Here is a 16,773-nt window from a genome sequence, read left to right as displayed (position 1 = left end):
TCTTTGTTTGCTCGGCTGCTGGTCGGCCACCAATATCGTAGCTTGAGTTTTATTCTTTTCCGCTGCCAAACCCCTATAAGTTATACAAAAATCTGCTAATCGGAAACGAAGTCACTTTTCACTTTCCCCAACTCACCTAATCTATAGGATTTGGCCAACGAAAACAAATATCGGATCAGGTTGCCTCTTTGCTTGCTTGGAGGCGCTGCACCCAAGTCTCGTTCGCCAGCAATGATCTCTTTTAATTTTTCCGTATTATCACTACTTTCACTGCGAAAGGTTCAAATGGAAAAGAACGCTGATGCCGCTCGCCCATGGCGCCAAACCCCTTAACAGCCGATCTGGAACCCGCTCTCACCAGAACATATCTGACAATTCGCCCTGTTGACCTATGCTGCTTTCTCTAAGCCAGCGAATCGCGTTTCTCAACTGACCCCTAGATGGCGCTTGCTCTGTCTTTTCTACATGGGTCTACCAGCGCTACAACCAAGGGAAATTCGCTTATGTTAAAGGGAAATCCGCAAATGTTATCAAATTCACTTCCGAGTGGAAACTGGAACAGGCCTGATTATTTAAGATTTTCGTTATTAATTTTATGAAAATCTGACTGACTATATCTTATAGCTGCCATAGAAACGATCGGGAAATTAACAGAAAGAAATTATAACTTCGTTGTTTTTCATTGTATTTTCATCTTCTCTGAGATATAAGCTTAGTTTATTATTTCAGAATTTTGGTATAAATTTGATGAAAATCGGACAACTATATCATATAGCTGTCATACAAGCGATTGGTAAATGTAGACAAAATGTAAAGCTAGGAATGTAAAACTGTAAACATAATAAGTATAGGTAAAATGTTATGAAACTCTGTTTTGTGTGTATTTTCAGCATTTTTGCTATTACACCTTTTTTATATTTTCTTTTATTTTTATACCCTTGCAGGGTATTATAATTTCAGTCAGAAGTTTGCAACGCAGTGAAGGAGACGTTTCCGACCCTATGAAGTATATATATTCTTGATCAGCATCAACAGCCGAGTCGATCTAGCCATGTCCGTCTGTCCGTCCGTCTGTCCGTTTCTACGCAAACTAGTCCCTCAGTTTTAAAGCTATCTGAATGAAACTTTGCATATAGTCTTTTATATACTCTCACTGCTATATATGTCAGAACGGGCCGGATCGGACGACTATATCATATAGCTGCCATACAAATGTTCGATAAATTTTTAGAAAAAAAATTATAACTTGGCTGTTTTTCAATATTATTGCATCATTTTTGAGATATAGCCATTTTATATTATTCCAGAATTTTGGTATTTTATGAAAATCGGACCACTATACCTTATAGCTGCCATAGGAACGATAGGGAAAGTAATAGAAAAAATTATAACTTCGTTGTTTTTCAACGTATTTTCATCTACTCTGAGACATGAGCTTTACTTATTATTATAGAATTTTGGAATTTTATGAAAATCGGACCACTATATCTTATAGCAGCCATAGGAACGATCGGGAAATTCATCGAAAAAAATTATAGCTTCGTTGTTTTTCAACGTATTTTAATCTACTTTGAGACATTATTTCAAAATTTTGGTATAAGTTTTATGAAAATCGGAAAACTATATCTTATAGCTGCCATAAAAGCGATCCGTAGATGTAAAGAAAATGTAAAGCTGGGAATGTATAACTGTAACTGTCAAATTGTAAACATAATAAGTATAGGTAAAATGTTATGCAACTCTGTTTAGTGTCTGTTTTCGGCATTATAACTTATAATATAAATATGAAAACCAATCTGCAAGGGTATACAAACTTCGGCGTGCCGAAGTTAGCTTCCTTTCTTGTTTTTTAATTGTTTAACCAGAATGGCTCGATTCTTAATCCAATCTGCAAGGGTATACAAACTTCGGCGTGCTGATGTTGGCTTCCTTTCTTGTTCTAAAATTCATCTAGCATATTCTAGCTTTGATTGTATTTGCGATATTAATGGTTTGTTTTGTTAGAAAAATATACGTTATGGCATAAAAATATCGGAGCCCGTTCCTGTTTTTATTTTATATAATCGTGAATATATTTTTAATCTATAGTGTCATCGAAGATCTATATGTTGGCTAAAGTGTTACCACCAATCAATCAATTTGGAGTGGGAAATGTTGCCATACGCACACCCTGCCAGAAACATACATGCTTACTTAAAAAATAAAAGAATTATTTAAATGACTATCAAGATGACGAAATGAATGAATTATTAATGAATTTAATTTTATTGCAAACTTTAATAACATATTTAATAAGATTATTGTTTACACATAGAAAAAACTATTATAAATTCATCAGCAATGACCATTGGATTGATGTTTTTTCTATCGGAAAATGTGTAATTATTATTCAAGTCACCAATGATTTTTGCCACCCACATAAAAACATATTAAGGTTTCATAATTTCCCGAAGTTCACCCGATCTACAAGTTGCCGTTCTTACTGCATTGAACAATCCGTGGAAGAACCGCACAAACGCAACGGTCCTGTGCAATGCACAAATTGTAAGGTGTATGGACATACAAGGACATACTGCACCCTTCGGTCAGTCTGCGTAGTCTGTGGAGACTTTCAAAATTCCGCACACTACCCTGCGAACAAAGAAGACCCCAATACGAAAAAATGTGGAAACTGTGGAGGAAGCTATACAGCTAACTACAGAGGCTGTGTGGTCTACAAGGAGATGAAGAGTCGGATGCGACGAGCGACAGCTACACGCCAACAAAATACACATAATGTGTATTATAATTCAAAAACTACTTTAGATGTATTTTTTGCCAAAGCAGCCAGATCTTCTTTTGGTCCGCTAAATGCCCCCACTGGCATCTCCTACGCCGAAGCTCTACGGACAGGTATGCAAAATCCACTCCCTTCAAACTCAGTAAATGCTCAGCAGGCCCCAGGGCAGCCACAAAACAACCTGGAATCCATGACGGTGACGATGCAATAAAGTATGATGGAACTCATGTCATTTATGAAAACGACCATGCAAACGCTCGTCCAGAATCAGAATATGGTGATACAGTTGCTTGTAGCACAACAGTCGAAATAATCAATGTCTAATCTACGTATATCCACGTGGAATGCCAACGGCGTCTCACGGCATAAACTTGAACTAACACAATTCCTAAATGAAAACCACATCGACGCCATGCTACTGGTTGAAACGCACCTCACAAGCAGATACAACTTTCATATAAGAGGTTATACCTTCCACCGCACAGATCATCCAGATGGTAAAGCCCACGGCGGGACCGGCATCCTCATCAGAGAACGTATCAAACACAATTTTCACCAAAGGTTTGCAACAAATTTCTTGCGAGCTACGTCCATAAAAGTGCAGTCAGGTAACGGCAACCTTTGCATTGCTGCTGTCTACTGCCCACCTCGCTTTACAATCTCTGAAGGTCAATGGTTCATGGATTTTTATCGATTTATAGCTGCAGGAGATTACAACGCCAAGCATTGGGGATCCCGCCTCGTGACCCCCAAGGGAAGACAACTGTATAACGCTCTCATCAATGTGAGAAATAAGCTGGACTACGTTTCTCCTGGTAATAAACGCCAAGGCCCTTCCAGACCTTTCTTCCGATCACTCGCCGCTGTTGTAACTCTCCTTCAAAGCCCAGAAAGTACGGATCGCCTCTACAGGCTGACGTCGCACAGAACCAATTGGATGAAATACAAAAAGTATGTGAGTTCCCACATTGAGCTCAATACTGAAGCCGACATCGACTCCTCCACCTCCGCACTGGAAGAAGTACTTGTGACTGCAGCCAGAATCACACCACAACAGACGGATGTGTAAAAAATCAAATTCAAAACGAACCAGCAAATTGAACAGCTTATCCAAGAAAAGAGGCGTCTGCGACGGGCGTGGCAAACCAATAGATCGCCATGCTCAAAGCAACGTCTAAATGAAGCCACACGCAAACTAAGCCGGGCCCTGAAACAAGATGCCGAAAAAGCACAATTAAGATATATTGAAAAACTCCCGCCAACCAGCACAAAGCACCCCTTATGGAGAGCTCACCCAAATTTAAGCTCACCGGCTGAAACCATCACCCGATAAGAAAGTCATCTGGTTGCTGGGCCCGCAGCGACAAAGACAGAGCCGAAACTTTTGCCCCACATCTCCAGGGCGTTTTCCAGCCGAACCCTGCTGCAAATCCATTTGAACAACCGCAAATCCACACTGAAACTGAATCTACTCCAGCATCATTTCGTCCGAACGAAATAACGAAGGTCATCAGGGAACTGAAGCCGAAAAAGGCTCCCGGCGATGACCTAATAACTCAAAAAATGATAATTGAACTTCCGAATTGTGCTATTGAGGTCATCTGTAAAATCTTCAATGGGATCATAAGTCTCGGCCATTACCTAACAAAATGGAAAAAATCTATAATTATAATGATACCGAAACCCGGAAAAGACCACACGACTCCATCATCTTACCGACCAATAAGTCTCATGCTTGTCCAAGTTATTTGAAAAATGCCTACTAAAGCGCATAATTCCTTATCTGGGAGCTCACAACATCATCCCAGCTCATCAATTTGGCTTCAGAGAAAAACATGAAACTATCGAGCAAGTTAACAGAATAACATCAGAAATTCGCACAGCCTTCGAGCATCGAAAATATTGCAGCGCGATATTTCTCGATGTTTCTCAAGCATTCGACCGCGTCTGGCTCAACGGCCTCATGCACAAAATAAAAACACTATTTCCGGTATACACACACAAATTACTTGAGTCGTATCTCTACAACAGAGTCTTCGCAGTGAGGTGCAATGCAACAACATCCGGCACCTATTCAATCGAAGCTGGAGTCCCACAAGGAAGCGCACTTGGGCCTACCCTATTTGTCCTATACACAGCGGATATCCCCACAAGCGACCAGCTAACATTATCCACTTTCGCTGACGACACTGCGATCCTCAGCCGTTCCAGATGCCCAGTCCGTGCAACAACCCAGCTCGCCAACCACCTCAAGGTAGTCGAGAAGTGGCTATCTGACTGGCGTATTAAAATAAATGAACAAAAGTGTAAGTACATAACGTTCACTCTCAACAGACAAACATGCCCTCCGCTCTACCTGAACAGCACGCTGATCCCCGAAGTCAACGTGGTAACGTACCTGGGCGTCCACCTGGACAGACGCCTAACATGGCGAAGACATATTGAATGCAAGAAACTTCATCTAAAACTAAAGGCCAGCAGCCTCAACTGGCTCATAAACTCCCGATCGCCCCTGTGTCTGGACTACAAGGTCCTGCTCTACAACTCCACACTAAAGCCAATATGGACGTATAGCTCCCAGATTTGGGGGAACGCGTGCAGCACCAACCTAGACATCATACAGCGCGCCCAATCCAAAATCCTAAAAACTATCACTGGAGCACCATGGTATATTCGCAATGAAAACATGCACAGGGATCTCGGCATTCCTGCAGTTAAGAACGAAATATAAAAACAAAAAGCGTCCTACAAGGAAAAGCTCTCTGTCCATCCAAATCCTCTAGCAAGGGACTTGATATGGGTTTCCAGAAGAAGCCGTCTACAACGTAACGACCTTCTAACCCAGCCATAATTAGTCAGGGCCATTTACTCTGTACCAGTCTCACGACTGCTAGTTAGGTAGATATAGAATTGATACACTTATTGTTAGTCTCATAAATGAGAAGATTCAATAAATAACAGCAAAGCCTTAAACAAAAAAATTACAATTCGATACTTCTTTTAACCAGAATTGCCGATTTATTTTTTTTATTATTACTATTAAAGGGCTTGAATATCTTGAATTACTTTTCCCTATTATACTGTTCTGTCATTTCTTTTATTTGTCTCCTTACTTATGTTTCATATTGGGGATGCTACCTATAAGGCTTTGATTTTAATTGTTCGTCCGTGGTGTCCGAATCTCATGTTCTATTTCTGTCGTTCTTTTCAATATGTCTCCCTTTTTGAAAAATAGTTCACTATATCGTTGTATCGTAAACAATTTTGTTTAGGAGGGGGGCGATCCTTCCACTGAAGATCCTTGAAAAGTAGATTCCACCGACGCAGAGACCAGAAAAAACCCAGGAGAGAAGGAAAGTCGGGGGCGTCGTGGAGGCATATCAATCGATGACGATCAGCTTTATTCGGCTGCATACATGTAACTAACTCTAAAACTTAAGCAAACGGCCGCGCTCTCGCCCGCTTACTTCGCTAAGCGGGAGCGAGAGAGCGGCAGCGGCCGATCCGAGTGTTCGGCAACGAAGCCCGAAACCCGCGCTCGAGAGTGCGAAAGCGCTTAGCGCTGCGGGAGAGCGAGCGCGGGAGAGCAAGAGGGCGAGAGCGGGCGAGCGTTGCTACGCTGGGAGCGCTTGAGCTTTTGGACGCTCAGACGCTCGGTGGGCAGAGGGGGGACAGGGGCCTCCTGGCGTGAACATTCTCCCCCCCCTTGCAATCACTCGGGTTGCAATAAACCCGTACCGGACGATGGTAAAGGAGCGGCTGCAAAACGCCGCGGAGTGGCGGACGAGGGCCGAGGAGCGGCTGAAGATTGCCGTGGAGACAAGATCCGAGGAGCAGCAGTAGCATTCCGAGGCCGGGCACCGGCGCTCCGGGACCGTCGCGCCTCCTGACGCGACTGGCGCGGATCCATTGGCTCTTCGGATAGGTGCAGCAACGTGTGGTGGTCTGACCGCACGTTTTACAGCATTCACCTCGCTGGTCGGAAAAATCGGCGACGGGTCTTGAGCGGATGGATCTTGTCGCAGACTCGGCATCGGTAGGAATGGGAACCTCGAGTACATCTGCGCTCCAGTGCTATGGCGCTGCGTGGAGACATGCTGTTCGCTATTACTGGCGGAATAAGACGGAGATAAAAATCGGAATTAGTAATAGAAACCTTGCGATTTGGAACACGGACTAGAGCTACGACACCACAGTTACATAAAACATCGGAGTGACAGGCGACTGGTTATTGCGGGCAGACGGGCGCTTCCATCGGGAGAGGGACGACCTTCGCTATGGTCGATAGTGTGCGAACTTGAAATATGAAAGTGCCCGCTGCTGCGAACGGGGTGCATGCCCTGGATGGTCATGCTTATGCAGGAGTGTGTGGTGGTGCTGATTGCACGTCTTGCATTGGTCACCACTGCGGCAGGTCCCCTCAGAATGTTCGTGGGCCAAGCAGTTTGAACAATAGCGGTTGTCGAGAACCGCACGGAGCCTCTTATGAGCGCTGAGTTTCAGGAACTGTTGGCATTTCCGGAGCGGGTGGAACCCGTTGCAGATTCGGCAACGGTAAGACTGCGCGCTTTGGGTACGCCTGCCTTCCAAGACAGCGGCACTGCGAATGGGACGGAGTGTGTCCACCGAGCGGTTTGACTGGACGGAAATTCGTGTCGAGAACACAGACACGCCGCTCGTGGCCTCTGAAGACACTGGGCCTGAGAGTACCCATCCGAAAATCGTCTCTTGCGCCAGGAGAGAGCCGAAAATGTTATTCTTAGCCGCCTAGAAGCACGGACGGAAGAATGTCAGCTCCAATCAGGATGTCGATTTCGGAGCTCTCGAAGAACGTTGGATCAGCAAGCGGGACGTCAGGAAGTCCCTTCAGTAGGTCTCGTGGAATCGGATACGAGGGGAGCTTCCCGGCTAACTGCGGAAGAACATAAGCTGCAGTTTCCAGCTGCAGCCCGGGTCTGGAAGGCGCTCGGATGGCGAGAGTGCAGAGCTTGGTGGATTGGGCGGCAACGGTTTGGTTAAGGCCGGAGACTTGGGCTTGAATGGTCTTTAACGGCAGTTTTACGAGATTGAATAACCTCTCAGTAATGAAGGTCGCTTCAGAACCAGAGTCAATCAAGGCACGCGCTTGGAAAGTGCATCCCAGATGGCAAATATCGACGAGAGCGGTGCCCAACAGAACGGCTTTTGAACCGGAAGCGAAGCACACTGGGACGTCAGAGTGATCTTCTGAAGCGCTCGCGTTTCTTGGGGAATCCGCGGGCCGCGGCCTCGCTGGCGCAGACGGAGTCGGAGCGGTCGCGAATGGATTGCCACGATGCAGGAGGGTGTGGTGACGGCTGTGACATGTGAAACAGCTATGGGCACTCGTACAGTCCCGCTGCTGGTGCCCTCGTGCGAAACAATTCAGGCAAAGCTGCCTCCTCCTGGTGTAGTCGGAGCGACCATTCACATCCATCTCCAGGAAGCGCGGACATACACGAATAGGGTGGTTTTCCCTGGAGCAAAGATCGCACCCTCTTGGGGCTGGAGTCACTCGGGCCTCATACGAGTTGAGCCGGCGCGCAGGGGCGCTTGCAGGGGTCGATCGGGGGGGAACCTGCCCCGAACTGCTAGGCCTGATATCGTCGATAGCCTCTAGAGTGCGGTGACGCTCGGTCAAAAACGAGTTCAGCTCGTTCCAGGTCGGAATTTCGACCTTGTTGTGGACGGATTGCTCCCACATGGACAGTGTGGTTTTGGGGAGTTTTATGGAAACCATGTATACCAGGAGACAATCCCAGGTTTCGACTTGGATGGAGGACATCGATAAGGCGGTTAGGCAACTCTGGATGGTGCCTTGCAGCTCTTTCAGAGCGGCTCCTGATTCTTGGGGGACTGCCGGAAGGTTGAATAGGATTTTCAACTGGCTGTTGACGAGCAACCGCTGATTTTCGAAACGTTCGGTGAGGCTCTGCCATGCGGAGATGAACCCTTCATTTGTGAGAGGAGCCTTCGACACAATGGCATGTGCATCGCCACTTGTCTTTGACAGCAGGTGGAACAGCTTTTCCACCGGTGTGAGGCGCGAAATCTGGATGTAGATCGCAGTAAAAACGTCTCGGAACGTTGGCCACCGAATATAGTCCCCAGTGAAGACTTCTGTGTCCACTGGTGGCAGACGACAACCCGTAGAAGGGGGTGGTTGACTACTGGCGGAAGCCTGTGTGGGTTGGAAGGCGGCCCTGTCAATTACGCCCTGCAGCTGAAACACACACTTCGAAAACACAGAATAGCAGTAACTATACTTCGATTCTAGCTCTGATGCAATGGTCGGAGGGTCGTCGAAGGTCATCAGGGAACTGAAGCCGAAAAAGGCTCCCGGCGATGACCTAATAACTCAAAAAATGATAATTGAACTTCCGAATTGTGCTATTGAGGTCATCTGTAAAATCTTCAATGGGATCATAAGTCTCGGCCATTACCTAACAAAATGGAAAAAATCTATAATTATAATGATACCGAAACCCGGAAAAGACCACACGACTCCATCATCTTACCGACCAATAAGTCTCATGCTTGTCCAAGTTATTTGAAAAATGCCTACTAAAGCGCATAATTCCTTATCTGGGAGCTCACAACATCATCCCAGCTCATCAATTTGGCTTCAGAGAAAAACATGAAACTATCGAGCAAGTTAACAGAATAACATCAGAAATTCGCACAGCCTTCGAGCATCGAAAATATTGCAGCGCGATATTTCTCGATGTTTCTCAAGCATTCGACCGCGTCTGGCTCAACGGCCTCATGCACAAAATAAAAACACTATTTCCGGTATACACACACAAATTACTTGAGTCGTATCTCTACAACAGAGTCTTCGCAGTGAGGTGCAATGCAACAACATCCGGCACCTATTCAATCGAAGCTGGAGTCCCACAAGGAAGCGCACTTGGGCCTACCCTATTTGTCCTATACACAGCGGATATCCCCACAAGCGACCAGCTAACATTATCCACTTTCGCTGACGACACTGCGATCCTCAGCCGTTCCAGATGCCCAGTCCGTGCAACAACCCAGCTCGCCAACCACCTCAAGGTAGTCGAGAAGTGGCTATCTGACTGGCGTATTAAAATAAATGAACAAAAGTGTAAGTACATAACGTTCACTCTCAACAGACAAACATGCCCTCCGCTCTACCTGAACAGCACGCTGATCCCCGAAGTCAACGTGGTAACGTACCTGGGCGTCCACCTGGACAGACGCCTAACATGGCGAAGACATATTGAATGCAAGAAACTTCATCTAAAACTAAAGGCCAGCAGCCTCAACTGGCTCATAAACTCCCGATCGCCCCTGTGTCTGGACTACAAGGTCCTGCTCTACAACTCCACACTAAAGCCAATATGGACGTATAGCTCCCAGATTTGGGGGAACGCGTGCAGCACCAACCTAGACATCATACAGCGCGCCCAATCCAAAATCCTAAAAACTATCACTGGAGCACCATGGTATATTCGCAATGAAAACATGCACAGGGATCTCGGCATTCCTGCAGTTAAGAACGAAATATAAAAACAAAAAGCGTCCTACAAGGAAAAGCTCTCTGTCCATCCAAATCCTCTAGCAAGGGACTTGATATGGGTTTCCAGAAGAAGCCGTCTACAACGTAACGACCTTCTAACCCAGCCATAATTAGTCAGGGCCATTTACTTTGTACCAGTCTCACGACTGCTAGTTAGGTAGATATAGAATTGATACACTTATTGTTAGTCTCATAAATGAGAAGATTCAATAAATAACAGCAAAGCCTTAAACAAAAAAATTACAATTCGATACTTCTTTTAACCAGAATTGCCGATTTATTTTTTTTATTATTACTATTAAAGGGCTTGAATATCTTGAATTACTTTTCCCTATTATACTGTTCTGTCATTTCTTTTATTTGTCTCCTTACTTATGTTTCATATTGGGGATGCTACCTATAAGGCTTTGATTTTAATTGTTCGTCCGTGGTGTCCGAATCTCATGTTCTATTTCTGTCGTTCTTTTCAATATGTCTCCCTTTTTGAAAAATAGTTCACTATATCGTTGTATCGTAAACAATTTTGTTTAGGAGGGGGGCGATCCTTCCACTGAAGATCCTTGAAAAGTAGATTCCACCGACGCAGAGACCAGAAAAAACCCAGAGAAGAAAAGTCGGGGGCGTCGTGGAGGCAAATCAATCGATGACGATCAGCTTTATTCGGCTGCATACATGTAACTAACTCTAAAACTTAAGCAAACGGCCGCGCTCTCGCCCGCTTACTTCGCTAAGCGGGAGCGAGAGAGCGGCAGCGGCCGATCCGAGTGTTCGGCAACGAAGCCCGAAACCCGCGCTCGAGTGTGCGAAAGCGCTTAGCGCTGCGGGAGAGCGAGCGCGGGAGAGCAAGAGGGCGAGAGCGGGCGAGCGTTGCTACGCTGGGAGCGCTTGAGCTTTTGGACGCTCAGACGCTCGGTGGGCAGAGGGGGGACAGGGGCCTCCTGGCGTGAACAACTTCAATTTCTTCTAGTATCTAGTATCTTCAATATCTAGTAGGTCTATGCCGATGATAAAACCCTACTTTTTTCGTGGTAACGGGGCTATTTTGCATTAAACCCTTGCATTACTTGGTAAATTAAATTCTATTGGTGCTGTTGTATGAATTTCATGTTCTATTACGTCTTTGCGCTGGTTAGCTTCATTTTTCTGAAAAATTTGATTTGGTCATTCACCAAACTTAAGGATGCTTCTGTATTTATCAATGCTACATATTTTCCTTATTTATGTTTAACTCTATTAATGGTAGGCATTCCGAAGCTCTTTCAAAAAAAAAAAAAAAAAACAAGAAAGGAAGCTAACTTCGGCCCGCCGAAGTTTGTATACCCTTGCAGATTGGTTTCGATGTTTATATTATAGATCTAAATGCTGAAAACACTCACAAAACAGAGTTTCATTACATTTTACCTATACTTATTATGTTTACAGTTTGAAAGTTACAGTTTTTACATTCCCAGTTTTACATTTTCTCTACATCTACCGATCGGTTTATATGGCAGCTATGTATATGATATAGTTGTCCGATTTTTATAAAATTTATACCATAATTCTAGAATAATAAAAAAAGCTTATATCTCAGAGTAGATAAACATACGTTGAAAAACAACGAAACTATAATTTTTTTTTCCTAGTTAGTTCTCGACCGTTCCTATGGCAGCTATATAATATAGTCGACCGATTTTCATAAAATTTTTACCAAAATTCTGAAATAATATAAAAAGGCCATATCTACAAAATGGCGCAAAAATGTTGAAAAACAGCAAAGTTATAATTTTTTTCTACAAATATTTCGAACATTTGTATGGCAGCTATATGATATAGTCGTCCGATCCGGCCCGTTCCGACATATATAGCAGTGAGAGCATATAGAAGACTATATGCAAAGTTTCATTCAGATAGCTTTAAAACTGAGGGACTAGTTTGCGTAGAAACAGACAGACGGACAGACGGACAGACGGACAGATGGACAGACAGACAGACGGACATGGCTAGATCGACTCGGCTGTTGATGCTGATCAAGAATATATATACTTTATAGGGTCGGAAACGTCTCCTTCACTGCGTTGCAAACTTCTGACTGAAATTATAATACCCTGCAAGGGTATAAAAAAACAGTACTGTTAATCTGCCTGGCAACCTTGTTGATCGTATGTATCGTTGTTTTCTTCGTAGTTGTCATATTAATTCAGTTCGTCATTTTGTCTGTTTTTGTCGGCTTCAAGATTATCAATTTCTATTGGTTCTGCATTTCCTAGTTCATACTGCCTGCTTTGTTCTGAACCTGATTGTTGGTATTTTTGATTTTGTCTACTCTGTCATCAGGTTTTACCTAATATATTTGGTTGTGTATTGTTTTGCCTAACATGTCCTGAATTATTAGGTTTGTAATTCTGTTGTTGGTACCTTTTATTTTGGTTTGTAACGTGGAACTACGGGCTGGTGCGCTGTGACTCTGAGAACCGATACTTGCGGGGGCACGCTACAGGATCCGGCCTTGCTCGTCGGCTTGGGGGTGTTGTTCTTACTTGTATCTACTCCAGCTATGGATACCCTTTTATTATTAAAAAGAACAAAATAAAACCGATAATTGGTCTACGCTTTCGCCGAGCTTTGAGTTGAACGGTTTTTACATCGCTGTACATTTATTCAAAGTTTTCATAGTGAAATTCCAAATTTCTTGCCCAAATTTTTGGCAAGTGGTCGGTGTTTCCGTGAACTTTATAATCAATAAACAACTGTACCATTGTAAATAAAGTATGTGACTTTATCGTCGTAAAACAATTTCGGTTTTACAATTGCCTTGCCTTTCTGTTCTTGTGCATTGTGTTTACCGCTTATCGCTGTACGCCTTAGTGTTGTTGTTGGCGCTAGCTAAATCAATAACACAAACTTCTTATTTTTCGGCGCTTAAATAAAAGCTTTTATTTTTGCGCTCTTCGCTTTCTGTTTCGATCGGTCTGTTCGCCGTGAAACTTAAACCGTTGGCTCTGCGAAAATATCGCTCACCCTGGATGTGCCGATCAGGAGCAAATTTGCCCGCCCATCGCCGATCGCATTCGAGATAATGCCGGATTGGACTTACAGATTGTTTGTACCGACCACAAACATGGCATTAGTTCGACTTAGACACTGTTACTAACGTAATGTATAATGTATAAACTGAACTTGAACGAGGGTAAAACAATAAATGTAACTCCTCAATCAAGCAGCTGCTTCGTCTTTGGAAACGCACACACATTTTGTCATCATTCTACAGATATCACAGTAATCCGACAGAGAAGGGCGGCCGAAAGAGAGCGAGATGGAAGGCATCCTCCAGAACTTATACAGGATGGAGTACAACTACTAATCATTCAGCCAAGTTTCTTTGTTCTTAAAATGATTAAGAGTGTGAATTAATCATCCGACAAGACGGAGAGTTACTCCCAGAATGCAATACCTGTCATACCCAGCGACCTCAGTCCTTGGTGCAGCTGGGTAATCTAGCCCAAGATCGCTATACTAATACTAGCTGGGTAATGCTCCTGGGATCTTAGATGACGGCGGTGTAGGACATCAGCGCGATCTGGGGGTGCTACAGCGAGACATCGCTGAACTCCTGCGTGAAGGACAGGATGAAGAAGCTGAAGATGATGGCGATGATCCACTCCGAAATGGAGCTAATCACATGGAAGTACCAGCCGCCATCCGACGGGTACCACTTCTTCGGATTCTGGCCCTTGAACAGGATGTGCGACATCACGCCGGTCGCAGCCAGCAGGATAAACAGTATGGTGCACACCACAGACATGCCCAGCCGCAGGTGGGCGTATATTCGGGTTCCAGACATGTGCAGGATCAGATACGAGATCAGCGCCTGCATCCAAAAGTACAAAGTGCCGCAGCCAGAGCAGCAAAAGGCGCCAATAAAGTCCACAATCCGAACGTTCGTCTCTTGTAAGTTGCCCACAAAGCTAATGCTTAGGCAGGACACTAGACCGCACCACAGAGCCAGGCGTTTGTGCCGCAGCACGACAGCGTCCAGCTCTGGATGGTGTTCCCAAGAGTACACTCCCAATGTTGATCAGCTGCCCAAAGACGCAGCTCTCCGGCGAATAGGTGGCCGCATCGCTAATGTACGGCACTGTGGGCACCAAATGTCCCTCCAACACGGCCACAATGTAGGTTCCGATGAAGGTCACGTGGAAGATCGGGAATACGGCAACGGGCAACAGATAAACCCGTGACATCGTGCAGGGGCGGCTGAGAATGCCAACTTGCCAGGGTACCGATGGTAGTGATTGATCTCAAACTGTATGCAATTGCGCTTCAGGCGAATAAAGAAGAGGCAAACTCACCTGGAGTTTTAGTCGTTAGCTGCCGGCTTCAAGGATTTGTCAAATCGAATACTATTTCAAATCACTAAAACTGCTAAGCGACTCCACAATTAAAAAAATAGTGGAACCTTTCTAAGAATTTTTTATATGTTCCAGACCCTGCAAGCACTGCATAATGGAGTTCAGCCCACGTGCCAAGCCCGTAGCCGTGAATAATGGCTCCGGTAAAGATGCTGCATTGGTCCCAATTTCTGGACTGGATGATCTTGTCATGCCGAAGGATCAGCAGACTCTCAACGCTGACAAGGTATCCACGTCGCATGCTGCTGCCTCTGCTGAAGATGTTGTACCGGTCCTAATTTCTGGACTGAGCGAATTCGCTATGCCCTCGGTTCAGCCGCCTGTCAACGTCGACTAGGCATCCACGTCGCGTGCTGCTGCAATTAATGACTTGGTGTTAAAACCCCAGGCGGTCACTATTTCAGCGCCGGCTTTTACCAGCAATGCCACCCAACAGTCTACAGTTTCTGGTGTTGCCCAACGTAGACCAGTGCCTATAGCTGGCGTTGCTCCTAATTTTAATTTTTGTTTCCCGCCTCAATCCAGGTGCTTCCGAAAGCGATGTTAATAACCATTTGAGCACTACATTAAATGTTTCTGGTACCGAATTTAGTGTCTCCACATTCAATTTTACCAAAACACGTGATATATCTTCGTTTAAAATTGCACTTTCTGACGCACTATTTTCTAAGGCTCTAGATTCTTCCGTATGGCCTGAGCACGCAATTGTTGACGAATTCGTAAACAAAAGCAATGCTCGTGCTCGCAGGTCTCAAATTCTTAACAAGGCCTACCAAAAACAAATTGATTCTTTTGTTCTTGAGAATGTTCGTAGTTTTTTTGGCAAACTCAGTAGACTGCACGTCAATAGTGTCACTTTCGACGCCAATGTAATTGTTTTTATAGAAACATGGCTCAACTCCTCTGTGTCTGACTGCGAAATTTTTTCGGCGAACTATTATATCTATACACGTGATCGTCCAATGCGAACTGGCGGTGGTGTTCTCATCGCAGTTAAATCCGATCTTGTTTCTGAAATGATTTCTAAAATTGACACTGATGGTACTTTAGAGTTTGTGGCGGTTCGTACCCAGGTTCACGATTATTATATCTATGTTTCATACTCGTATATTCCACCTAGGCCCGTCACTGATATATATCTGCAGCATTTATCCTTAAATCAAGAAATTCATAGCTCCCTTGGGTTTAATGACCACCTTATTGTCATTGGTGATTTCAATCTGCCTTCCATTTTTTGGATGCCCTTACCTGATTCAAATGTTCTTGTTCCCACCTCACCCCACGATTTAATTCATAATCTCATTGACCTCTCATTGAGACAATTAAATTTCGTTAGGAACTGCAGTAAGAATGTCTTAGACCTCATCTTTGTCTCTGCGTTCGCCAATGCCTACGTCGCTAGAATCGACCCTCTTTCAAATCCTGAAGACGCCCATCATCTCACTTTGGAGCTTATCCTTGAAGCTTCGACCCCATTACAGTCGTGTCCAGAAGCAGAGCCTGCACCTTTTCGTTGCTTTTGAAAAGTTAATTTTACAGAAATTAACCACCACATATGCTTTCTTGAACTCAACAGAGGATCCCTCGAACATCGATAGACGTTTCAATGACATAATGTAATCAGTTTTTGACATACATGTAAAAAGGAAAGGGATCGAAGCAGGCCGAGAGCTTGGAACTGACAGCAGCTAAGCAGGAACAGAGAGAGAATTATTCATTGTGTTTTGGGAGTTCAGCAGTTACAGTTGAAATTAAGCAGATATAGAAGCAGAGAAAGTAACAAAAGTTGAAAAGAAAACGGAAGAAGCAGATAATAGGAAAGAAGACTTGCACATTTTTAGAAACATATAATATCCGAAAAATTATTATAATAAACGTAACACAAGAGGGAAATACCCATCTTACATTTGGGGGCTCGTCCATCTTACATTTGGGGGCTCGTCCGGAGAAGTTTAAAAGGCGGCTAGCGGAAGGGAATGAGTGTGAAGCCGTATTACACTAGATCTGTCGCAGCGGATAAAACTATCAGAATGGATAACTTT

The 16,773-nt window shown here is 44.4% G+C and overlaps 1 protein-coding gene and 1 pseudogene across 1 annotated transcript; both read right to left on the bottom strand.

Moving 5' to 3' along the window:
- Positions 1-7,538: 7,538 nt before the first annotated feature.
- On the bottom strand, positions 7,539-9,110 carry LOC138928701 (uncharacterized). Its single transcript, XM_070286205.1, has one exon. It carries the CDS (start codon positions 9,108-9,110, stop codon positions 7,539-7,541), a length of 1,572 nt encoding a protein of 523 aa, XP_070142306.1.
- Positions 9,111-13,770: 4,660 nt separating this feature from the next.
- On the bottom strand, positions 13,771-14,563 carry LOC108074002 (DNA damage-regulated autophagy modulator protein 1-like; annotated as a pseudogene).
- Between the last annotated feature and the right edge of the window lie 2,210 nt (positions 14,564-16,773).

This window comes from Drosophila kikkawai, chromosome 3R (assembly GCF_030179895.1).
Source record: "Drosophila kikkawai strain 14028-0561.14 chromosome 3R, DkikHiC1v2, whole genome shotgun sequence".
In the NCBI taxonomy this organism is placed as follows: Eukaryota; Metazoa; Arthropoda; class Insecta; order Diptera; family Drosophilidae; genus Drosophila; species Drosophila kikkawai.
The sequence above is the reverse complement of the archived record's forward strand: the minus strand, read 5'-3'. Positions and strand labels throughout refer to the sequence as shown.